This window comes from Ascidiella aspersa, chromosome 5 (assembly GCF_963924565.1).
Source record: "Ascidiella aspersa chromosome 5, kaAscAspe10.2, whole genome shotgun sequence".
Classification (NCBI taxonomy): domain Eukaryota; kingdom Metazoa; phylum Chordata; class Ascidiacea; order Phlebobranchia; family Ascidiidae; genus Ascidiella; species Ascidiella aspersa.
Window position 1 is genome coordinate 31532965 of NC_139451.1, and position 26746 is coordinate 31559710.

General features: G+C 35.4%; 2 protein-coding genes across 2 annotated transcripts in view; both read left to right on the top strand.

Annotated features, from left to right (window-relative positions):
• Window positions 1-19112, top strand: part of LOC146146344 (kelch-like protein 25) — a 58277-nt gene extending 39165 nt beyond the window's left edge. Inside the window, exons 7-13 of the mRNA XM_083390727.1 lie at window positions 3415-3592; window positions 5414-5557; window positions 6244-6405; window positions 8140-8272; window positions 9093-9144; window positions 18511-18661; window positions 18892-19112. Coding sequence (XP_083246853.1) covers window positions 3415-3592; window positions 5414-5557; window positions 6244-6405; window positions 8140-8272; window positions 9093-9144; window positions 18511-18661; window positions 18892-19112 — 1041 coding nt within the window. The remainder of the gene's footprint in view (window positions 1-3414; window positions 3593-5413; window positions 5558-6243; window positions 6406-8139; window positions 8273-9092; window positions 9145-18510; window positions 18662-18891) is intronic.
• A 614-nt stretch (window positions 19113-19726) lies between these two features.
• LOC146146347 (kelch-like protein 23) overlaps window positions 19727-26746 on the top strand; it is a 63901-nt gene continuing 56881 nt past the window's right edge. Inside the window, exons 1-7 of the mRNA XM_083390728.1 lie at window positions 19727-19820; window positions 20861-20945; window positions 21294-21385; window positions 22158-22338; window positions 22868-23014; window positions 23858-24022; window positions 25046-25178. Of these exons, the coding sequence (XP_083246854.1) occupies window positions 20900-20945; window positions 21294-21385; window positions 22158-22338; window positions 22868-23014; window positions 23858-24022; window positions 25046-25178 (764 nt within the window). The 5' untranslated portion in view covers window positions 19727-19820; window positions 20861-20899. The remainder of the gene's footprint in view (window positions 19821-20860; window positions 20946-21293; window positions 21386-22157; window positions 22339-22867; window positions 23015-23857; window positions 24023-25045; window positions 25179-26746) is intronic.

Consider the following 26746-nt stretch of genomic DNA (forward strand, 5'->3'; position numbering starts at 1 on the left):
GGACTTTAATCTAGTTCTGGACAATGTCCTAGATCAAAATGGAAGTAAAAAACATCGTAACCGAAAAGCAAGAGAAAGTCTTTTGCAATATTTGACACATTACAAACTAACAGATATTTTTCGCCACAAATTTCCAACCGTTAAAAAGTTCTCAAGGCTTCAGAAACTACCAGCGGCATCATCGCGTTTAGATTTATTTTTAATTGACGGATCTCTCGTCGAAAACGTTAAAAATGTAGACATAGTCCCCGGTATAATGTCCGACCATAATATAGCAACTCTAGGGGCTGACATTAACCCAGCACCACGCGGTAGAGGCTACTGGAAATTTAATACATCACTATTAAATGACCAGCGTTACAAGGATAAAATAAGAAAGGTAATCACTTATTATAAAGCAGAAAACCATATAGGCGAAACCGACCCACATGTAAGATGGGACGCCTTGAAAGCAGTTGTTCGGGGAGAAACTATTAGATATGCGGCCGAACTAAAACGAAGGCTAAATATTAAGCAAATCGATTTGGAAAATCTGATTGGCGAGACGCAAGACGCTATTTTAAAGAACTCTGAAACAGAATTAGGCCCATTGCACGAAAAATTGTCCAAACTTAAATCGGAACTCGACCAACTAATGCTGCGCCAAACTAAAAGCGCCATAACGCGAAGTAGGGCTCGCTGGGCAGAGGAGGGCGAGAAAAATACAAAATACTTTTTAAATTTGGAAAAAAGACATTGCGAAAAAAAGGGTATTAACAGACTTTTTGTAGATGATAAAATAATAACTGGCCAAAACGACATTTTGGACGGTCTAGTTGACTTTTACAAGCAACTCTACAAACAAAACGGAGATCTATTGAACAAAACCTTAATCGCCTCAAAATTAAAAACACTAAATCTCCCAAAAATTAAGGCAGAACAATCAAAACTATTAGAAGCGGAAACAACAGAAGCGGAATTCTTCACTGCTCTCTGCAACATGGGTAAAAATAAATCCCCTGGGCTAGACGGTTTTCCAGCAGAGTTTTATATCACCTTTTGGGACAATATCAAATGCGTCTATATGGCAGCTTGGCGACATACAGTAAATACAGGTAGGCTATCAGCTTCTCAGTCAGAAGCAGTGGTAATTCTACTTTCCAAAAGCTTATAAAGATCATCAAATTTTAGACCGATAACGCTTTTGAATGTAGACTACAAAATTGCTTCAAAAGTAGTTAAAACCAGGATCCGAGGGGTACTAAACGACATTATCTCGCCTGCGCAAAATGGTTTTATTCCAAAACGATACATAGGCACTAATATTCGTCTTTTGTTCGATATCATTGACTGCGCCGACTATTACGATATACCTGGCGCGATAATGTCTTTAGACATGTTCAAGGCCTTCGACACGGTAAACTGGGACTTCATATATACAGCCTTAGCTGCTTTCGGGTTCGGGGACAAGATTATTAAATTGATCGAATGTTTTTACCAAAATCCTTCGTGCGTAATTGTTAACAACAACTTTTTATCAAAATCGTTTAACGTTGAACGTGGCGTACGCCAGGGAGACCCTCTCTCTCCAACTTTATTTGTCCTGTGCATTGAATGCCTTGCCGCTGCGTTAAAACAGGGCCGCCAAAACGGCATCACAATAAATGGCAAAGAATTTAAAGTGTCCCTATTTGCTGACGACACTACAATATTTCTATCGGGTAGTGATCAGGATTTTACAGAAGTCTTTCGGATTATTGACCACTTCGGCGAAATGTCAGGCTGCAAGGTCAACATGTCCAAATCAAACGCCTTTTTTATCGGAACAAATTGTGAAAACTGTCACAAACCCATGAAACAAAGTGGTTTCTATGGCCATCAGGCACTTTCAAATACTTAGGCGCTGAAATTCCCACTAGACGACGCCGATCTAATCGAAAAAAACTTCACACCACTTCTGACAAAAATTAAAATAGTATCAAATATTTGGTCCGCGAGGGGTCTCTCTCTTCTCGGAAAAATAACAGTTATCAAGACCCTCATGATTCCAATCTTAACCTTTAAAATGAGTGTTGTCCCGGTTAATATACCCAAATTCTTTATCTCAAAAGTTAAACGAATAAACGAAAACGCGGAAGCTGATTGGAAACAAATCGAAGGCCCCTCTATACAAGGTAACAGATTAGAAGCGCTTCTTAATGGGAACATAGGAACAAACAATTCAATTACAAGGCGTATACTCCCCATGCGAACATTACGTTGCGCAATAACGGCGTGCAAACAACTCTTGGAAATTATAGATCCAAAGTCAAACAGCCGTCCGCTTTGGCTAAACAAAAAAGTAAAATTCCGCTCAAATGTTTTTTTTATGCCATCATAGATTCCAATATAATTTTTCACCAGGATTTATTGAATAGAAACGGCGAGTATCTACAATATGACACATTAGTAAATAAATTTAACTTTACACCTAACAACACAGATTTTGTCCAATTCATAAAAATAATATCGAGTCTCCCAGAAGAATGGGATTCGGGTAGCGCAACAACGTTCCGATCGTATAGAACCCAAACATTAAACATTATTTATCCAGCAGTATAAAATTTACCGCAACCTCTACAATTCAACAATCGAAAACAAACTAAGAAGCTTTCAGATAAAGTTTAACTTGGGCGCAATTGTTACAAATGACTCCCTTTATTCGTTTGGTAAAACCGAATCTAACCAATGTACTTTCTGCAAAAAGGCCACGGAAACCCTGTACCACTTGTTTTATTTGTGTCCTGTTACGTGTCTATACTGGGAAAACGTGAGTGCGTGGTTAAGTACTAAACTACGAATATCGTGTGTTTTTTCCCACGAGCAATTACTCTTTTGAGTGCTCAAAAACGAACCGTGCAAAACATTTGTGAATTGTGTCCTTTTGTGCGCGCGATATGTTATTTATCAATGTAAATATGCCGACACTGTCCCGACTATGTTACGCTTTTTACTGTTGCTATCTTCTGCGCAAACTTCCGAGCGATATTCGGCTTTAAAAAGAGGAAGTATGACAAAACACAAAAGTAAATGGTCGTTAACTGCTTGAGAGCTTCACTATTTTGATTTGTTTTTTTGTTCGTTTTTTTCGCTATCTATTTTATTAATAAAAAAAAAAAAATATTGTATTGTTGCAAGATAGTAAGTAAATACGTTAAAATAGTAAACCTGTTTTGTCTTAATGTTGTTTTATTTTCTTGCGTTCTGTCAAAAGTATAGAACTGTAACTTAACTTTTCGTGGCAGCGTATGTTTTAGAACTCTACTAGCAAGCAGACCAACTACATACTAATGTAGTTTCGTCCGATATTAGGTTGCTGATTATGCTTTGGTTGGTTCGTTAAGAATATTCAAACATATTTTAATGCGACAAATGTTTTCATTTTTAAATTTCCAGCAACCGATCTTTCCAGTTTATCGCGCGACCGCGGTGAAGTTTATGAACAAGGTTTTCATCTTTGGAGTTGGTGAAAACAATAAAAGTTGCCAAATGTTCGACCTCACCGAACAAACTTGGACAACTTTGGCCGATATGCCAGAAGGTCGATATGATGCCGCTTGTGCTGTTTTAAATGGTGAGAAACAAATTATTTATTTAAAAGAATAAGTGAACCTGCGTTGAACAAACTCACGTTCGCTTTGGCATTGAAAATTGACGGAAACGTTACAGACTGGTTTCACTATTTAGTCGACTCTTGGCTGTCTCCGCAATACGTCCGTATTAAAATGCACACTCCAAGTTTCGAAAATTATAAAAATCGTTTCGCCGCAGACATTTTATTTGTACAACCTGTTGCGTAAATGAGCTTAATATGAACATTGTTTTCCCCATGATTTAAATAGCAGCTTTGGGAAGTTACCGGAAACCTTTTTGAAATTCTAACTTTACGTCGTCGTGAGGATTCAAGCATTGCAAGTAAACCTTGGGTTCGAAGTTGAACCCAGAACCCCAGAGCTCGTGTCTATTTAAACATTTTTTAATCCATTTTAAATGAACCACTTAAATCAGCGTTTGCCAATCTATTTTTTTATTGGCGGCACCCTTTGAAAACTTATTAACACTCGCGGCGCCGTTATGAATGCAAAATGGTGCCCTACTATGTCCTTTTGACCTTGTATAGTTTGGCTAACTAGTTTTTTTTTTTTAACCTTCTTACTGATACTATCCACACAAAAATCCGCGCAACATAATCTGCTGTTCTGCAAAAACTTATTTGCTTTGCACAATGGGCCTAAATAGAGCATCTGATTTTAATTGAGTTAAGCCTACCATTGTGACATTGACAATAGCATTATATTGAGGTTCTATTACCCAATAGCAAAGAAAAATATAGATGTTTGTTGTTTCAAACACAAGAATCGTGCGTTAACTTACAAATACAGTAGAAGGTGTGTTCGTGTTGGTCGTTTGTCAGTTTATGCCCTAGTACTGAAGTTATGCTCCTCAAAACAAACCTGAATATCGCACTAAAATAGGTTAGAAAGCAGAAAAACTGTGATTGCTTGTAAATAATTATTAACGTAACATTAATACCGTTGCATTTATTTTGTGTTCCACAAGTTTTTAAGTGTTTAAAAAGTTGAAAATCATTGCAATAGAACAACTTTCACCTGATTTTAAGGCGCCCCTGGCAAAGTCTCGCGGCGCCCAGTTTGGGAACCTCTGACTTAAAATGTAATTTATGTTTTTATATATTGTGGGAAGTCGCGCAAAGTATAACTTCATATTTTTATTGATAACCAGCAATGTCACCCTCCCACAAATCAAAGTGTTTGGGTTCATTTATTTACTCGACATGCATTAATTGTTGGGATTCATATTTAATTTACTTGCACGAAAAAAATTCCTCAAATAAAATACGAACATAAGCTCTGCGCAGGGGCAAACAAAAATATGTCGGCCACCCAGTTAAGTGGTTTCACAAAGTTCCAAACTCGAATATTCGGCACAGTGCATTACTCGGCCGGGTCGAGTACTTATCTTAGAAACGCATTTCCGTATTTAACATTCCTACCCTGTGATTTTGTTGCATATTCATTTTCTTTGAAATATGTCAGTTTCATCAATCGAACATGTTTTATCACAAACTGAGGAGTCTGCTGATAAAGTGGAAATTTTAAGTTATCCAGTTTTAATTGAACTAATAATTACAACTCGATATCTTATGAATGAACACTATTCTATAACGTTCGCCATTTTTGCAAATGTGTAGTTTTTGGTGCTCATTTTCGCGTATTAAAAAATGTATTCTGTTCAAAAACGTCAACATTTCGATCGGAATATGACGAAATATGAACAATTGCCCGAGTATAATATATGAGCTTGTTTTGTTGTTGTTGCGTATATTTTGTGTTTCAGAGCTCCATTTAATATACATATTTTGCTTTGAACCCAGGTTTGATCTACGTCACCGGTGGTTATAACAACAACAGTGGGTTTCTATCAACTTGTATCATCTACGACCCCGACAACAATTCCTGGAGCAAGGGGCTTGACTTGATGCAACCGAGATGTAACCACGCAATGGTCGAATTCGAAGGTAAGGATGAAAGTTGACTTTACCTCGCATCGCTATCAGCTGTTTGCGAGTGTTGCCAACTTTCTATCGTATAAGCATTGTAACGTAAACATAAAAGTATGTGTTTGTTGCGGTCACGTATAGGAGCTGAATTATGTTTTGTCAAATCGGGTTTAACAGATAAATACTCTCGATATTATGAATATGAGGTTGAAATATTTGGTGAACTATTCAACTTAACCGTTTGATGAATTTTGAGCATTTTTAAGGCAACTGCGCTTGCTATGACGTCACTAATTAACGAAATGTTCCCTTAAACTGCTAAGCGGACCCTACTTAAGAAGGATTGTTAATCTGTTATAGATTACCCGGGTAGTTTATTTACGTGACATCTGTCAGTGTAAAATAAGATTGTTGTCTCCGTTAGATGATTTAAAACCTTTTTCAATGTCATTTATAACCATCCCTAATTTTATTTTTGTGTTATGTAAACCTACAATATGACTTGTCTGGTATACGGGCTTCACTTTTTGCCCGTCCTGGCTACTCTAATCTATTTGAGGCCGTTACGTATTTTTCTAAACTGGAACATTTTGCTATGTTTTTCTCAAGGGGCATTTGATAAAAATGCCAAAATTTGCCCATAACAAGTAAAGCTTTATTAATATTAAACTTTTTTGTTGAGTTTTTGTTGGTTGTTTTGCCAGGTTCACTTTTTGTTATTGGTGGAGAGGACGACTCAAGCCTCAACTCATGTGAGAAGTTCTCGGATAATCGGTGGTCAGCAATTCAACACATGAATGAAGCTAGAGCAGGTTTATCAGTTGCTGCGTTTCAAGGAAACATTTACGTAACTTGCGGTTCCAATGGTAATTATATTGTTTACATTCTTTACATTTAATAGGCTCGTAAATATTTATTTAGGCAAAACAAGCGCAAAACTAACTGCTTTTAATCATTTGTGTCTAAAATTTGTCAAGAAAATTTGTAAAACAGAAGAAAATTTTTTTGTTTAACTTACAGTTTACTCGAAATAGAGACGACGACACGACGTTATCTTGAACAGAACTTAATTAATATACTTAGAATGTTTTGAAACGAATGTCGCTAAAATCATTTGGTTAGTCTAAAGTTACGCAAATTGTTCATAAACCACAATTAAAAGTATCCCAATATGAATATGGAAGGGCCCTGGAGCTTTTAACATTGTTGGTCCACTTGTAAAATAACGACACACTAAGTATTAACGAAGTTATGCGTGGGCCACTAGGTAATGGCGGTTGTTTACCCCCTCTCGGTAATCCTTAACGTTTCCCAATTAACAAAACGCACAAGAGGTAAAGATAAACTTAATGTTGCGCTACAAGTGTCCAGATATTTTTATTTGTTTTATTATTGATAAATAAAATGGCGAAAAAAGCACAAGGAAAACAAATTATTATTGGAAAGCTTTCATGCATCTAACGACCATCTACTTTTGTGCATCGCCATATTTCCTCTTTTTTAGAAGGTAACATCGCGAAAAGCGTAACATATAGTCGGGGCACTTTCGGCATATTTACACTGATAAACGGCGTTGCGCCTAGAAGGACACAATTCACAAATGTTTTGCACGGCTACGAAGAATAATTGATCGGGGGGAAAAAAACAGGTGATATACCGTTTCCGTAGCCTTTTTGCAGAAACTACATTGGTTAGATTTGGTTTTACCAAACGAATAAAGGGAATCATTTGTTACAATTGCGCCCAAGTTAAACTTTATCTGGAAACTTCTTAGTTTGCTTTCGATTGTTGAATGTATACAGGTTACGATAAATGCTTTCCGTAACTTAAGTTTCAGCGCCATTCAAGTGCCCAGCTAGCAACTGTTCAGTGTATAAAGTAGAAATCACGACACATTAGGTCAACTTGTACTTTGAACTGGGGATGTCCGATACTTGACATTTTACTCCGATAGCGATAGACGATATTTTATTATATTAGAATATTAATCGTCATTACTATGCTCAAACATTCAAATCGATGAAAAGGTATTTTTTCAGGTTAAAACAGTTGGCTCAATTTGCTTTACCGTTAGGAAGTTTAGTTAAGTCATATTTTTAACGTATATTATGTTTTATTATTTAAGGTTAGTTTGTTTGTCCAACGATCAAAGGACTAAAATTCAATTAAATATCTAATAAACCACATATTTTGCCGGTGTCGTCGCCATTACCTGTAAAAATAAACATTTTCATTTCCATAAACTTTATAAAAACATCTCTTCAGTACGAAATTTCACTGGGATAATTTTTGGAATACAACGTTTTTTGTCGTATGAGTTTTTGAAAAGCGTGATGTAGTCATCAAATAATTTCGAGCCCTGCAGTAGTTTTGAACCACAAAACAAATGATGAAACCAAATATGAAAAGCTTCCATACAGTAGGAGCGATAGATTGTAAAAACATGTTTTTTAAGTTAAGCGACTCAAAAACTTATTATGTAATTTTTCTGCGTTATATCGCCTCTTTCCCCGATTGCTTTTTGAAAACAACCGACAAAACAAGTGGTGAAATAAAAAAATAAGTTTGTCCATACTTTACCAATTGTGCTTTTTAATCAGGTGGGTCAACGCTAAGCACAGTAGAACGATACGACCCCAGAAGCAACTCGTGGACTCAAGTTCGACCCACCAACGTTGGACGGCGGTTGCATGCAACTTGTGTGTTGCAAGGAAAGCTCCATGTTATTTGCGGGTGAGGATTCTAAAGGAAAATAATCTAACCACCATAAATAAAAACTACAATTATTAATAAAATCGGTGAACTGTAGTGGGATTTATTGTCGCGTTTCCATCATTTTATATATTTTCTTAGTAAGATAACAAAACGATGGCTTTATATTTAGCGAGTAAAGTTGCTTTTCGCCCGAGACGCAGATATAATTACAACTAAAAAACAAAAACAAAAAATCTAAAGCTCTGACAATCTCCGACAGTTGTTTACAAAAAGAACTGAAGCTTCAAGAATTTACTAGTTGCTAATATTAATATTAAATACGGGGGTAAAGTTGGTAATAATTAAATTACGTTTTCTAGATATATTTAAACAATTGTTCCTGCCATTAATACTTTTTTATTGTTGTTTTTATTTGTGATTTATTATTGCGTTTCCACCATTTTATATATATTTTCTTAAAAAGCGAACAAAATGATGGCTTTGTGGCTATTCGCCCGAGACACAGATATAATTGCAATTAAAACAAACAAAAAACTGCTTTAAGAATTCACTTTTACCATTGTTGTCATAAAAAGCACAAGTAAGGTTAGAGTAATAATTAAATGGCTTCTTAATTGTATTTGGGCTCAGATTGGAGCTTACTTCAATTCTATTTTCCCGATATAAAACTCATTTTTCTTGGCGTTTATGTTTTCTAGATATATTTAACCTATGGTTTTTGGCAATAATACTTGGCTAAACAATATTCGTCGGTTAAGAATGTAACTGATTGTTCCTAATAATAATGCTTGCTAAAGTTTGACAAATTGTTTATATCGTTGTTGTATATTTGTCACAGATACAACGAGAATTCGGTGGAAGTTTACGACCCGCAAGAAAACAAGTGGACCGTTTGTTTCCACACTGATGATTTTGCCACCTTAGGTTGTATTGTTGCAGTTTAAATGACGCAGAACCTAATATTTCGTTTGTCCAATTCCACAAAGCTCTTTAGCGTCCATTGTCCAGTGCCCATTTGCTTCACAAACCCAAGATGTTGCCAACATTAAGGCTGTCCTATTTTTTCAATCATCCAATGATATGAAAAACGTGAATATCAATTAACAATCAATAATATATTTTGTGGACGTATAAACCTATATTGCCTATTATCTCGTTTTAAACAAAGTTGTATTTCAAATGTTGTACCAAGCTGATTTTTTTTACTTAACCTGTAAAATTTTATAGCCTATAACAGGGGTGGGCAAACTGCGGCTCTCCGGCATCCTTTTTGTGGCTCTTCTAGTTGAATCGTAAAATTTCAAAAAAATTGTAAAGGCTACCAAGAGTACAGTTTATAAACGTTTCTCTCTTTTTCTTTTCTTTATTTAGGCCAGATTTCGTTTATGACGTAACACGAGACACAGAGAGCCGCAGTTTGCCCACGCCTTGTATTGTTTACCGTTATTATTATTGTGTTGATTATTACCGTTTTGTTATATTACAATTCTGTTATTATTGCGGCTGGCCTTGTATTGTTTACCGTTATGGTATTGAAATAATTTTGAGGCTCTTTGGTGCTTGTATTTTCTGCAAATGGCTCTTCCATTGAATACATTTGCCCACCCCTGGCCTATAATGTGTACAACTTTATTCTGTTATTTTTCTTTTTTTGATGAAATGAGTTGATGAAATAAGTTATTTATGCTAAAGTTCAGAAGCAAGCTTGTTTTTGTTTTTATTTCAAGTTGTTATTTTTTTATGCAACTTGCGAGCCCCACCCAGTGGTGGATTTTTTTGTTGCATTTTTTGTTATCATTTGTTTTGCAAATATGCAATCTTCTGTAAAAATTTACATTTTCTTCTTTTAGACGTTTAGATTTTTTGTTACTCATCGATGACATTTATACAATAAAGTTTTACCAAAAAACACTTCAACTCTTTTTTAACCGTTGCATTCTTCTTTCACTTTATTCGACTTGTTACATCGGGGTTTGCGCTTGACATTGCGGCGCAGGACGCTCGACAAACGCCGCCTTTCCATATCGGCTCCTCGGTCCCTGGACTCATGTATAGGCCTACCCACTAAAGCAGGGGTTCCCAACCTGTGGTACGCGTACCGCTAGAGGTACGCGAAGTTTTTCAGGTGGTACGCGAGTAGCTTAGGTTTTTTTTCCACAAAACCCTGGATTCACAACTTTATATTTTGTTTATCTGTTTTTTGTTTACATAAAAAAAATTCCCCCGAAGCCCATTTTTATTGTTACGTAACTATTCCTGTTGTTTCGAAACAATGCGATCTTCAAAATACAGGCTATGTCAATTGTCGACAAGGAGCACAGTTGCTTTGAAAAGCGTACAACGCTATGGGACAGTGGGCGTTAATTATGTAAAATGATTGCTCTTGATAGATATCAACATTTTCATACTGCTCGACCATTTTTGGCTTTGCAATTTATTATCAAGCTACATTACAGATCCGTGCATACACAGGAAAAGTTTTTTTTACAAAATTGTAATGTTAATTCTTTGTTTTATTTAAAAAATAACTGAAACGATACCTAAAAAAGTATACTGGCAGCATTTACCTTGCTTAAATATCAACCAATAAATTAAATAAAGCACTACTGTTTTGTAGCTTAAGTTACAGATAGCGTTGAATAATGCTAGTTGTAATCTAAAACTATTATTCGATCAAATTAGTTGTTCTGCAAGAAGTGGTACGGGTGACACTGTCTGTCGTTGTTACTGCTATCGGCTTTTTTGCATTTTTTTATATCATTTGTTTCGCAAAAATGCAATCTTCTGTAAAAATTTACATTTTCTCCTTTTAGATACAATCTTCTGTAAAAATTTACATTTTTCTTCTTTTAGACGTTTAGATTTTTTTGTTACTCATCGATGACATCTATACAATAAAGTTTTACCTAAAAACACTTCCAACTCTTTTCAAACCGTTGCATTCTTCCTTTCACTTTATCGGGGTTTGCGCTTGACATTGCGGTGCAGGACGCTCGACAAACGCCGCCTTTCCATATCGGCTCCTCGGTCCCTGGACTCATGTATAGGCCTACCCACTCAACTAACGCTATACTGGCATCAATTTTTGCTATTTGCAGAACCTTTAGCTTCTTTAAACCATTTTGGATTGCAATATTATTACCTTAAACCCTCTGATCTCATACCTTTAAAATTATTCTTTGTTCTGTTTTCTAAGCGGCATTGGTTTGGTCTCACTGTTGCTTATTACATTTTAACACTGATAGTAATGTGTACGAGTGTTATGTAGCTGGAATTTTTAAACGTTGAATTACAACGCTTAAGGCTGAAAAGTGGAGTTTAAACAAAGGTTTTTGGTTTTTATTGCTTTTCTATGTTATTTCTGGGACAACTTTCTTCTGTTTGAGGAAACCCAGGTTAATAAGCACTAATTTAAACGAAGGTCGCCATTTAACCCAGTTTCGTGCAATAAAAGCCACGAACTTAATAAACGTTTTTCCTCCAGGACAAAGAGCGGGGTCATTTAGCGCCCAAGCATTCCAAACCAAGACACAAAAGCCAATGTTAGTTCGTTACCGATGATAAAAGCGATACCGATGAAAATTACATCAATTTAAACCCTGACCATGTCCCACTGATTGCTACCCCGTGTCAATTTTATTGATGCCGATAAAATAATATTTTAAAACATTTAACCCGATAAGTTTCCAAGCTTAGACGATCGTTGTCCGTTTTCGCAGAATTTTGTTAACACACAGGTAAAAAACGATGTTCTTATTGTCGGTTACAACATACATATTCAACACTATTTTCCATAACATTACCATTCCGTTTTTTAAAATAACAACGATTTTTATATGAAGTTTTACTTAATATCGGACACAACTTACCGCCTCCTGGATAAATGCCTTCGGGCAAGTTGACAAACATGAAGTCGGAATAAAAACAAAGTTCAAAAAAATACAAAAATGCGACTAATACAAAAATAAGGTTTAAAATAACAGCTCAATCCGTCGAAATAAGACATAAACGGTTAGAATACTGTCTCAATTTCCCTTTATCTAACCCAGTGGTTCTCAAACTTTTTTTAAAAAATTACGCAACGGTCCACCAAATTTTTTTTAATTTGCTCACGGTCCCTTGAAAATATAAACAAATAAACACAAAATAACACATTGTTTTCAATGGTATCAATGGGACGGGTGCACTTACTTATTTGCTATCAGCTCGGCGAATCACTTTATTTAAGCAAAGCAATCATGTACAGTTTTAAAACCGTGACTGTACAGCCCAAAATGCTAAGTGAACAGTGGAACTGCTAAATTAACGATTTACAACATTTCTTATATAGCCTACATCGGACAGATGTGAGTAATTACCAATTCGTTAGAAAACGCGACACAAAACACGACTTAGGAAATCGGCCATACGACCAACAAAATTACAATACGCGACGGGAAATTAAAGTGACAGCATGAGCGATTCAGCCGGCAGGCTGTTCATAGAATGGACAGAGTTGACGGGGTCACAGAGTTCCAAAGAATCCACTACAAAGGCTGAAAAGTGGAGTTCAAAGTTCAAAAAAACGTTTACGATTTTATTGTTTTTGTATGTTTTACCTGGGATAACTTACTTTTGAACAAATGCAGCTTAAGCATTATTTTCACAGTCCGGTTATGATTTGCGCTTTTATAAATATTCAACACTATTTCCTATGACCTTACCAATTTATTTGTGAAAATAGCAATGATATTTATGACGTTTTATTTGATATCTGGGACAACTTAACACTTCTTGGATAAGGAAACAAGGAGTTGTTTTTATCGAAAAACAACAATAATTATAACAAAAAGAGAAAAGAAAAATAATATTAAGTGAATCTTGTGTTGTCGCATAGGATTTTTTCCCCTAGCATGTGCGCAGGGTGCCATGACAACACACGTGTTCGCAATGAGTTTTAATGTTTTACCAAGAAAGTCTCATATTTTATATAGTAAACAAATTTTCTGTAGGTATTTGTTTGGCCTTGTTGTCTGTTGGGTATGAGCTTCCATAGATGTACAAGGAATTTTAGGCTTCTTTTTCCTGCATCAGTTTAAATTCGGGAATCGTTTTTTGATTTATTTTGCCTTATATTATGACCGTGGATGTTTGGAGTTGACAAAAATAGGATTTGAAAACTAAAGGTAAGAGTTGTTTTTCATAATTATACAAAGACTTAAAAATTTATAATTCGTCCATCTCGTGTGGGTTTGGCGAGTCCATTGCATAGAGGTTTGAGGTAGGGTTCCTCTCCAGGAATGTTTCGACGGGGAATTCCCGGGATTTCCCTCAAAATAACAATCCCGAATCCCGGGATTTTTTTTATAATCCGTGGTATTCGGCAACATTGCAAAACTTAAAAAAAAATTGTCGTTTTTGACAAATAAAAATAAAAAAAATAGGGTGCTACTTCACTTTTGCAGTAGAAAGTTATGCAAAAAGACGGTCTACAAATACCGCATACCATAACGCACATTATTTGGGTTGGGATGCGCGTTAGCGTTTGAATGAGGGTGGGTCAGGTGGTATTATTAATAATAAATATAATAACACTTGACCCACCCTCACCCGAACGCTAGCACGCACCCTAACCCAAATAATGTGTGTTATATGGTTTGTGGTATTTCTGCTTTTTTGCATAAATTTCTACGTGCAGAAGTAAAGAAGCGCGAAAAATAGTACTAACCATGTTAACGTTATTGCATGTTAAAAAAAAAAAAATTATTCTACCAATAAAATGCACCCTGCATGCGCTTTTTTTAAATTAAAACAAACAAGGGTCCTGACTTCAATACGAGAACGTCTTGTAAGATTGCAGAAGCAATACTACAGAACATAAATGAGCTCAATGAAAGGAGCTAATATAAAATAATTTCAAACGTCTTAATGACGTAATTTTAGGTATAATTTTTTCGTCGGGACTCCTGGGATTCCCGAGAAGTTTTATTTTTCAATCCCGTTTCTTGGGAGTAAAAACAAAGAGGAACCCTAGTTTGAGGGATGTTTTAGTTATTCTTATTGCTATACCAGGCAGGTCGGAAAGCAAGGCCGGATTTATCCCCCACGCAGTTTCCCACTCAGCAGCGGTTATTGCCACCCATTTCTTGTAAAATCCACGTAAACTGTGGTCAGCAGCGAAAAATCGCTCAAACGCGTAAAACTTTCGTCCCGCAAACGGTTTTCAGTATAGTACTCCATTTTTAGCCTGCAAATTTTACAAATCATGTTCTTTCAGCCGCGCAAATTTGTGCAGAAATGTAATTACAGCCGTGCAATTTTAAGCTGCAAAATCGTCTCCCCCGCGCAAAATCCAAACTTTCCAATCTTGTTGCTATGTTTTGTAGTGCTTGGATATGATTAGGGTTTGTCGTATGGGTGCCCCCAACTGATTATGCAATATTAAAGATAAGGATGAATCAATGTATAATATAATGTTAGAAAAGTAGGTTGATTAACGTATTTCTTTATTTTTACTAATATGCCTAACCCTGTATTGCGGGCTATTTTGGATGATATGTATTTTTCCAAGTTAATTTTTAATCTTTATAAATTTTAATCTTCTGATATATTTAGTAACGCTTGTGTTGATAATTATGTTTGTTGCTATAATAATTAAAAACTCTTGTGAATCAGGTTGTCATGTATAGTGAAACATCATGTAATTGGTTTTGCTGTAATTCATTGATAAAATTGGCTGCATTTATTACCAAGTCACTTTGAGTAGATTTTAATTTTAAGGCCGAATATGACTGTATATTAATATTTTAATGTTTTTAAAAAAAGCTAACTTAGGTTGCTTTGAGATTTGAGTAATGTGTAGAAATTTCTGATTGATATCTTGTTTACTTCCGGAGATATTACACAAAGAATTTTACACTGCGTACTTGCTTTGTATTTTTCCATATTTCTGCATGTCTTGTTTCAATTTTTATTTATGTTTGTGGTTCTGTTACTTGTTTATGTGATTGAAACAAGAGATACGCTTCTGCTAGGTCTTTTACATATATCGGTTAACTTTTGGACATTGTTAGCAGTTTCAAGTCCACCCCGAAAGCCATAACTCTGTAATTTGTGTTCCACAATTTGATGGTTTATTGTGTCAAAAGCTTTTGATAAGTCTCTGAATATGTTGAAGTGATATTCTTGTGAAAGTCTGCTATGAGGTGATCTGTAGAATGTGTTTAGCGAATCCCAAATTGAATGTGCTATTTTTTTCTGAAAACTTAACATTTGTTGTATACTACTATTTCTTTTAAATATTTTACAGAATATTGGTCGAAAATCAGAACATTTATTAGGGTTTGTAGCAGGGCTGCGGAGTCGGACTCGGGATCCGAGGAGTCGGTTTGTTTTTGCTAGAGTCGGACTCGGGACTCACGTAAGACCTTGTAAAACTACCCGAGTCAGGCATGCGCATGCGCAGTACCAAATTTTAAAACTGATATGGCCGCCAACTGGAAATTGTAAAGGTGGATTATTATATGGAGTAAATGAATTATATGATACCTCTATAAGTGGACTGCTGAATATCCACGTTATTTTAGTTACGTAAATTGGTGAAATACAGGCTGTAGGGTCTGGGCCGGACTTGGGACTCAACAAAATCACACATTTGACCGGAGTCGGACTCTGGACTTGGGAGTTGGACTCCGTTTTTGTTTTTTTTGGCAGGAGACGAACTCGGGTTATTTTTAACCGACTCCGCAGCCCGTGTTTGTAGTCATAGGTATTGGTGTTATGTGACTTATTTTTAAACATTAAAAAAGGGTAAAATAAAATGATGCAGTCATTGTATAGCGCTTGGTTTGCTGTTATTATTTCAGTTGCCATTTTCATAACCTATACTGAAATGTGGTGCGGGCCCTCTGATTTATTATTAACTTTATGTACTTATACCTGCAATAGTAGTCATTTAACTAATGTATTACTGTCCTGTTAAGTTTTCCACACTTCAACATGGCAACAGCAGATGTCTCGACCACATTTCAAGAAGATTTCACAGAAAAACCTGATATATTGGAACTGCTTAACAGGTAATTGAATTAATCATGATAGCTATTGTGACATCTCAATAAAATACCCTATATCAGTGGTTCTCAACCTTTTTAACATATGGACCGGTAAAATTTCAAAACAAGTTTTGCGGACCGGTGGACCTTTAAAAATCAAAATCAACCCAAAATTTACTAACGCAACAAAATGCAACTGAAACACTTCTTAGATTTCACATACAACTGGTTTAAAAGTTTAAGACTGAAACAGGTGGCCTACTTTTAAACAGTGAGGCAAAACACTTGCAGCATCGTGACGTACAAAGAAGTCCAAAGTTATTATTAACTCTATATTGTGCCACAATGCTGCAAACTACGGACCTGGAGGAGTTCTAAATTTGATGGATAACCCTTTAACATCATGAATTTTGCAATTGAGATATAAAATTGTACATTTTGCGGCCCAGCAGGAAAATTGACGCAGACCGGCACCGATTCGTGGACCCGCGGTTGAGAACCACTGCCATATATGATGCTAGTAGTGATACTCGTCCGATACTAGGGTGGTATCAATGCTAACCCCGTTGCCTGTTTGTGACATCTAATTTACATACCTTAAGCATGGTGCTGTTCTCAAACAAACTTATATGCAATTGCAATAAACGTATGGCCGCAAATACTTTAAACTGTCGCCATTTTAACCTTTTGATACCTTAGCACTGTAATTGTTGTGAACTAAACCATTAAACACTGAATCTCCTAAGTTGCCTCTGGTGTATATTATGAATTTAAAGTCCAATGTATGGCAAAAACTTTGCAAAACATAACTTTTCCGTGACTTGCCTCAATTTAATTTAAAACTTGTTCTATTAAAACCTATTCGGGTTATTCAAAATATTTCTGTCTAGAATTGAACAATTTCTTGGCTGTCTGGGCTATCATAAGGGGGCTAAATGACAAATATGTAGAATCACTTTAAAAAACAAAAACAGCTTCCATGGTAATTGTTTTTGTTAACCAACGTTTCTGCAACCTTTCAAATCGCCTTCTTGAATTTTTATTTTTAGTGATCGCAAGTTTGAAAAGCAATTTTGTGATGTAACGCTCAAGGCGGAAACCAAATGTTTTGCAGTTCATAGAGTTGTGCTGGGCCTTACGTCAGAGTTCTTTAGAAACCTTTTCAGAACCGAGGTTAGTTAATAAAGGAAAACTATGTAATGAATTGTATGTTGTGTGTCAATTGATTCATACTTTCTTGCACTTTCAAGATTTATAAATAGACCAATTTGATTATTTGTTTGTTAATGTAAGCACTTGCCGAAAACGTATGCAAACAAAAGAATGAATCTTTTATCTATTATTTTTCTACGGAAGATTATGAACAGATCCGTGTTTAGTGTTCCTTTGTTAACATAATGCAATGATATCTGGCTTATTCCTGTCCTACCTGCTAATGATTTGCAATATTTTATTTTATTAATAAATTTTTAAAAAAAATGTCTTTTATCCCAAATCATATACTTTCACTTTTATTGATCACAAGCTGCTGTCACCCAAATCTGTCGGTCTACGACAGTTAGGGCATCCAAGGGCAGAAAAGTTTGACTTTTAGCAATGCACTAATTGGACCTTTAGGTAAACTCCCGGCATAGATAAATTTAAAAGATTCGCTGAAAATTCACAAAAGATAAAAAAAATGTGAGATAGAATTAATAATACTTGACCTATCCTAACCCAAACACTAACCCGAACCCTAACCCAAATAATGTGCATTAATTTAATAATTATTTGAACACTGGGGAAAAACCACAAACTCGGGTGGGCGTAAGATAGTTTCTCGTCTATGGTACCTCAGGATTGTTACGTCACACATTGATGTATTGGGACCTAAAGCATTTATGTAATTATTAAATCAATGTATAGTATTTGAGTTACGGTGCAGGTTAGCATTTGGGTTCGGGTGGGTCTCGTATTTTTGAACTTAATCTTGTTATGCAGATGTGTTAATTTAAATTAGTGCATTGTTTACAAGCTAAAAGTCAGACTTTCTGATCCTTTACCTGCCCTTATTGTCGTAGACCTTTTTGCTTAAAACTGCACTATTTTTTAACTGATCGGGTGAAATTCTGTAATAAAGCCAAAAGTACACAGTAGGCTAAACCAGCAAGCACGTAACACTGCAATAAAGTTGGCTTTTTGCTTAGAACTGCTCTAATTTATAATGAATCAGGTACTACTGTTTAGATGAAAGAAAAACATGCTGCTGTGATCAATATCAAAATGACAGATGAACAACTGGAGAGACTTTTGAATTGCATTTACACTAATGATGTGCAGATTACAAATGAGAATGCATTGGAATTGCATGAAGATGCTGACTACACACAGATCGGATGTATTTATAAATATATTAATCTATTTTAATTTTTTATTTTGTTTTCTTAATAAAAAGTGAATAAATACGCAGAAAAGTTTTAATTCCAGGATTTAGTGTCCCGTTAAAACAATTTCAACTATAATTAGTAACAAAAGTCTCTGATTTAACTTTCATACCAAAATTTTTTTACATGGCAATTTGGGTTATTTAATCAATCATTTAAACAAAATTTTGTGTTTTTTTTATAGTTCTTAAATCGAAATGTGCCAAGTACATCTTGCAAATGGTTGATGTCAATAATTGCTTAAAAATTCTTGCTCATGCCCAGCGATACAATCTCACCAAACTTGAGAAAAGAGCAAAACAAGTGTTACATTACAACTTTAAAACTGTTGTCCAACAAGATGACTTTAAACAACTGGATTTTGACTCTATGTCTGCAATAATTAAGGATGAAAATGTAAGGTAACTGGGGAATAAATATGTATGTAGTACATTTATAGTGTCTAGTACAGTGCTCTTCAACCTTTTTTGGTTTGGTGAACCATTAAAGTTGTTGTGACGAACTCATGCACCTGTTTACTTAAAAGGTAAATTAAGGTAAAAAGCGATATGAAAAATCATATGCATATCAATATCGTCATGTCAATTAAACCGAGCGGAGCTGCCGAAGTTTTACACACTGTCAGTGAGGGTTTGAACTTCACATAAAAAAACAGAAATGCAACTTTCACCATGACAGTCAGGCAAAAAGAAAGACTGCATGTCTCAATAAGTTAGTTCACAACGATTCCAGCACCAATGTCTCATAGAAATCTGTAATTACTGGTAAATACGATGTAACATTAATGGTTCATTAAAAGTTTGTGCACCCTTGTATACCTTTTCGTACTGGTACACCCCATGCATATTTCGGTGCATCTTAGGGTGTACCGTGCACACCAGTTGAAGAGCACTGGTCTAGTACATTTATAATCTACAAATATGTGTATATAATTATATATATACACATCAGGAATGTTATCTTTAGAAACAAGGAGAATCTGTATTCACTGGAATCATTCAATGGGTTCACTTCAAACTTTCCGAGCGCAAGCAACATTTTGTGAAACTTTTTTCTCAACTCGACCTTTCAACTTTTTCTGGTGGATTCTTTCAGACAAGCGTTATTTTTGAGGTGGGTTACACCTATTAATCCCCAAAAAGCTTGCTTTATTTTATATAGCAGGAGATATTGTGCAGTTTTATATTGAGTTATATCACTGGTTTTTTTTTGTACTGAACTCCTTTTACTGGCTTGTACCATTCCTCAAACATTATACCAACTGCAATGCGTTGTCATGATTACGTAATAGTCAGACAACATAAAAATACCAAGTTGATTTTTTGCACGAAGCACAAAAAAAATTTATTAGTTTTTTCTTTAAATTGGATAACCTAAAAGACATGATGCATTGTGTTCACAAAAAAATGATATATTGGATTTTATCAAGCGGATTATGTTACGAGGGTGTTAACTCATAATGACTAAACCATGCGCGCTTTGTTTCTTTCGCAAATCATTACAGAAATTATGTATAACAGGTGTTGGGAACCTTTCGACATAAGGAGCCATAAAAGTCAAATGTTCTTGGTTGTATTTCCATGAGAGCCATATAACACCTTTTAACATCTAGTTATAGGTTGGAAAAAAATAGTAAATTGAGCAGGGTCGTTTATTTTGTTCTCATTTAAAGGACTGTCAATAATATGCACCAAAATGAATTGGCTAAGTTTACACAAATTTAATTACTAAGTCTGTTGAAAGAATAGGGCCTTTTGGATATAAAAAGATTCGCGCGCGGCGACAATAATTTGCTACTATGTGTAATAGAAAAGGAAAAATAAAGTTAGGAAAGCGGGAAGATTTTTTCATCAAAAGAGCGATATGGAGCTACCAAAAGAGCCATATAATGATGTATGATCATGTGATACGCAAGCAAGTCTTCACTGGTCTAAAACAGAAGTAATTAACAGAAAAATGGTATTACATCAAGAGCAACATGCAGACCACTTTAAAGGTTGTGGGTCGTATGTTGTGCAGAACTGATATGAAGTATGAGACAGTTAACTGTATGAAAGCAGAATTAACTGAAACATTTAACTTGTAAAAATTGGTTGGCTCTATGTTTTGAAATCATTCAATTGAAACAAAATAACCGAGTATTTTGTTTTTAGTCACTTGTTCGTGAAAGCGTTTCTTGCTGTCATGCTGTAATGGAAGCGATGGGAAAACTTCTCAAAACTCAACCCAAACCTCAAGGTTATACTTCAGATTTTTTATAATTTATCAGATTTTTTTCTTTAGTTATGAGGTAGAATTTGCTAGGTTATGTAGCATTGAAAAACATACACCTTTTGTTATTTCTTCATTAATATTTTTGTCAAACTAGATTTACAACGCCATTAACAGTTAGTTATAGTAATGATAAATTAATTTACTACAACCAAAAAAATAAAAAAAATAGTAATAAATGATTTAATTAATGTTTTGCAACTCATATAGATTTAGGTATTTACCAGCATAGACATAATTTGTGTTACCTACTGACAAGTGTTTCATAAATGCTGACAACCGACATGTCTTAAAAAACGAGTGTTACTCCAGCAGAATCAACAAAGTTTCTGATGGTTGGAGGTGATGGATCAGAGAAACAATGTGTGCAGTATGACGTCATAACCAAACAGAAAGAAGAATTGCCGGCAAGTGATAAGTATATAAATGGTCAAAGTGGAGTGAATTGTTCTAAAGCTGTGGTTCCCAAACTGTGGTATGCGCACCATCGGTAGTGCGCGAGAGTCTTTCAGGTGGTATGCGACTACGTATAAATTTTGCGAAAACTTTTTAAAGCATAATGTATAAATTTCAGAAAACTTTCAATCTTTAGAACTTTCAGATTGGGTGTTGCGTTTTAGTTACCTTTAATTTGCATATTTATGACGTAACACTTATCTTGTTCAAGATAATAAAACGTTAATTGTTAGCAGCTGGTGGAGACAAAACATCTACATGAATCGCATTAAAACTATTTGCTGTGTTTTGTTTAATTTATGGCTTTCATGCTTCTTGGAATGACGTTAAACTTTAACACAGCTACATGCTTATTTTCTTATCTATATGCTAAAAAAAAATAGTTATAGTTTGAGATATTCTAGTCACATGTAACTTAGGTGGTACATGAACACTGTACAAAAGCTCAAAATGGTACGCGAGAAAAAAAGTTTGGGAATCACATCACTGTTCTAAAGCAATTGTTAAACATCTCCAAGTGTCCATTGTTTTAACCCAATCGATTATATTAACTAGTCAGTAGTCACTTACTGATAGGCGTTAGTGACCAAAGGGATGCGTGTAGTTTAAAATTTTTCTGGAAGTGAACAAGATATAGATCAGAAATTTTACACATTCTCGAAGCTAATTTAGTAATTTTGTGTTTTTTGTTCAAAATTAGTTCAACTGTGGTTTTATTTCCAGCAATCGGTCGTTCCACTTTATTGTGCGACTGCGGTGAAGTTTATGAACAAGGTTTTCATCTTTGGTGGAGATGGTGAAATCAATAAAAGTTGCCAAATGTTTGAGCTCATCGACCAAACTTGGACAGTTTTGGCCGATATACCAGAAAGCCGATGTGATGCCGCTTGTGCAGTTTTAAATGGTGAGAAACAACTATTTATTTAAAATGACAAATACACCTGTGTTGAACAAACGCACGTTCGCTTCAGCATTGAAAACTGACGGAAACGTTACGGACTTGGTCCGCTATTTTGTCGACTGTTTGCTGTGTAATTTTTGGATATACTATGCACGGATTTGTAATGTAGCTTGATAATGAATTGCAAAGGCAAAAAGGTCGAGTAGATCGACATCTTGATTGTACATTAACTGAAGATGATACAAGCTCGTATCAAAACGTCTTTATCAAGATGCTGTCTATCTACTCGACAGTTTCTGACAAATGTGTAATTTTTGTTCTCATTTTAGCGTTTTCAAAATATGTTAAGTGTTTTAAAAAGGCAACCTTTCGATCTGGCATATTTGTAATTTCCGACTGGCATATTTGCCTTACCGACTGGCATATTTGTAAAACCTAAATAACAGTTTTTCTATAATTCGCCTTTCAGTTGTTGCTTATATGTCTGTGCTTAAATCTTCGTTCAATATAAATATTTTTGCTGTTAACTCAGGTTTGATCTACTTCACCGGAGGTTATAAAAACAACCACAGAAGGCCTCTATCAACTTGTTACATCTACGACCCCGACACCAATTCCTGGAGCAAGGGACTTGACTTGATGCAACCGAGAAGTGGCCACGCAATGGTCGAATTTGAAGGTAGAGATGAAAGTTGACTTTACCTCGCATCGCTATCAGCTGTTTGCCGACCAAACTTTAAGAAGGATTGTTAATGTGATATTGGATACCGGAGAGTTTATTTAATAGACATTTGTAAGTTTAAAATAAGGTTATTGACTCCCTATAGGATGACTTGAAACTTTTGTCAACGTTATGTTTTTAATCAACTTACTTTTTTAGTAAACCTACAGTAAGACTTGGCTCGTATGTTTTTTTCCCAGTCCTGGATACTTGAAATTAATATGAAACTATTTGTTACTTTACGAAAATTAGAGCGTAAGTAGCATTTGAGAAATTTCTGCAGTAAAAAATCTGTTAAACAATTGCCTATAAAAGTGAACCTTTATTATTATTAAACCAGGGGTGGGCAAATGTATTCAATGGAAGAGCCATTTGCAGAAAATACAAGTACCAGAGAGCCTCAAAATTATTTTAATACAAAAACGGTAAATAATGCAAGGTCAGCAATAATAATAGAATTGTAGCAAAACGGTAATAATCAACACAATAATAATAACGGTAATAGCAAAATAACACGCAAAATATTTGTCAATATCAGTCTTTTGTTAACTACAGTAACTCTTCGGACTCTGTGTCTAGTGTTACGTCAAAATCGAAATGCTGGCCTAAATAAAAAAAAGAAAAATAGAGAAACGTTGATAAACAGTACTGTTGGTAACCTTTACAATTTTTTGGAATTTTACGATTCAACTAGAAGAGCCACAAAAAACTTACCGGAGATCCGCATGCGGCTCGCGAGCGGCAGTTTTTCCACCCCTGTAATAAACCTTTGTGTTGTGTTTTTGTTTGTTGTTTTTCCAGGTTCACTTTTTGTTATTGGTGGACATAGCGACTGTTCATACCTCAACTCATGTGAGAAGTTCTCGGATAATCGATGGTCAGCAATTCCACACATGAATGAAGCTAGAGATTTTTTATCAGTTGCTGCATTTCAAGGAAACATTTACGCAACTTGCGGTTCCAATGGTAATTGTAGTTTTTGCATTCTTTATTAAACATTCAATAGGTTTGTGAATATTTTATTTTAGTAGTTTTTAATTTTTTATTTTAGGTTTTATAGATTTGTGTCTTTATGTGGAACATTTGTAAACAGAAGAAATGAGTTATTTACGCTTTGCCCGATAGCACGAAAATTCACTGGGATATTTTTGGCAAAACTTTTTTTTGTCGTATATAAAAAAGTTGAAAAGAGTCGTTTTAAATTTCTGCCATGAGCAGGCTGTTGATTCTTTCGAAAAAGGACAGGAATACATAAAACAGCTTCAACTAAAGGAACGTTAATATTTATTTTGCAATGTCGGTTGTTCGTTTCAACAACTTAACAAGTTTGAAAAAGCGGTGAAATGCTTTGAATAAGAAATCGAACTTCATTTTTCGACGTCGGATCCCCATAAAGAAGTAGCGATATGTATTGTAGGTTGTCACAAGCTATTCGTATTCATCTAAACTTTTAAACATTTTTGAGGTTTCAGCAAAACACGAGTTAAATCAAACATTATGAAAGAGTGTTCAGACCAGGGCTTTGGAGCAGGCGTAAATGTTAAATTGCTCCGGCTCCAGCTCCGGAGATCTCTTTTATCATAGGTTAGCTCCAGCTCCAGCTCCGAAGCTTATTGATACCACTGCTCCAGCTCCGGTGAAAACGAACAAATGTGGTCAGTCAGTAGACAGTATAGTGGGTTGCAGCTGACTGCTCTGCTCAGTCTGCTGTCAAATCCCTCAGCAACGTGGTTAGTTAGAAAAGGTGGCGCCAAAGAGGCAACAATTCTTAATTTTGTGAAGGGTTGCTGTTAAATTATGGTAATTCAGCTATTAGTAGTAACATAGCATCTTATAAAATACATTGGAGCCGGAGCTATTTTTTAAACAACTGATTCAGCTCCATTTGAATTTCACGCAGAGCTCCGGTTCCAGCTCCAGCTCCGTTGAAAATGCACGACTGCTCCAAAAGCCCTGGTTCAGACTTCACCAATTGTGCTTTTTTACCAGGTGAGGACTGCCCAAGCACAGTAGAACGATATGACTCAATAAGCAACTCGTGGACTCAAGTTCGACCCACCAACGTTGGACGATGGTTCCATGCAACTTGTGTGTGGCAAGGAAAGCTACATGTTATTTGCGGGTAAGAACTCCGAATTGCATATAAAGTTATTATGCAAACAAGCAAAAAGTAAAACTACAATATTTGATTAGTTAACATTATCAATAAACACAGAACGTATAGAGTTGGAGTATTAATTAATAGCTTTCGTATTTGTCATTTTAGCTTCGTGTTTATTAATTATAGACATATTTACCGGATTGTTTCTGACAATAAAGCTTACGATAGCTAAAACTATTTGTCGGATCGGCAATGCAGTTTTGGGGTACACAAGCACGGATCTGTAATGCAGCTTGATAATAAATGTATCATCTTCAGTTAATGTGACTGAGAAGCACATTAAGCATCACTTATAAGAATTGCGTCCCATCACTTATAAGAGATGGGACGCAATGAGCGATGCTTGAATTGCTTCTCAGTCACATTAACTGAAGGTGATACAAGTTCGTATGGAAAGGTCTTAATCAAGATGATGCCGATCTACTCGAACTTTTTGGCTTTGCAATTTATTATCAATGTAGTTTTTGTTTTGCAAATTGTTTATATCGTTGTTGTACATCTTCTTGTTGCAGAAACGAAGAGAAATCTGTGGAAGTTTACGACCCACAAGAAAACAAGTGGACCGTTTGTTTCCACACTGATGATTTTTTTAACTATGCTTGTATTGTTGCAGTTTAAATGGCACAGAGCCTAATATTTTGTTTTACCAACTTTAAAAAGATCTTTAGCGTCCACTGCCAAGTGTCTATTTACTTCATAGAGCCAAGCTGTTGCCAACATTACTGTAGTCGTATTTACCAGTCAGATAATGCTTAACCTGATTTAAGTGGACACCAACACCACTCTTGTGTTGCCTAATCGGATGCATTCGCGCCTTATATTGATCTATATTACGTTTTTAAATATTGTTTGAAACTTAATTTTTTCTATCTTTTTAGCTTATGATTTATTCACCTAATTTTTGAGCTATGTTCGTTTTGTTTCTACCGTTGAAGTTATTCGAGTACTATCTTATCGAAGCAAGTCGCCTAAGCTTTTTTTCATGTTTGTTCTTATTCAAACAGTTGTAAAATAAAGTTAATTGCTCCACTTCTACTTTTCCCGAACCACCAAACGTGTGATAAGTGATGTTAAACTACTTTGTTGCCAATCGGGTCCATTCACCAGTCTGTCTATATTAACCACTTTCACACAAAAATGTTTTCAAAATCGCCGAAAACTTGTAAATGCTTTATTTTTGTCTGACTGTCTGTGTATCTTAAAGCGCACTCGTTCGCACACCTTGCGATCTACTTTTTGTTGTTTTTTTATCTAAAATTTAGATTTTTAAAAACGCCAAACGAATTTAGTAAACAAGCTTGTTTGATGCTTGTTGTTTTACAAGTGCTTATTTACTGAAGTGAGTTGACTCCCACTTTGCTTGTCGCTTTTATATGATTTTCAACAATGGACCGACCCTGGGATGATTGACGTGAATTGCCGGGAGACAGCACAGCCCCACCCAGTGGCCGATTTTGAGTTCTTTTTCATGGCCTTTAACATTTATCTTCGAATAAGCCGTCACGAAATTGCGTTCTCATAGTCGATAA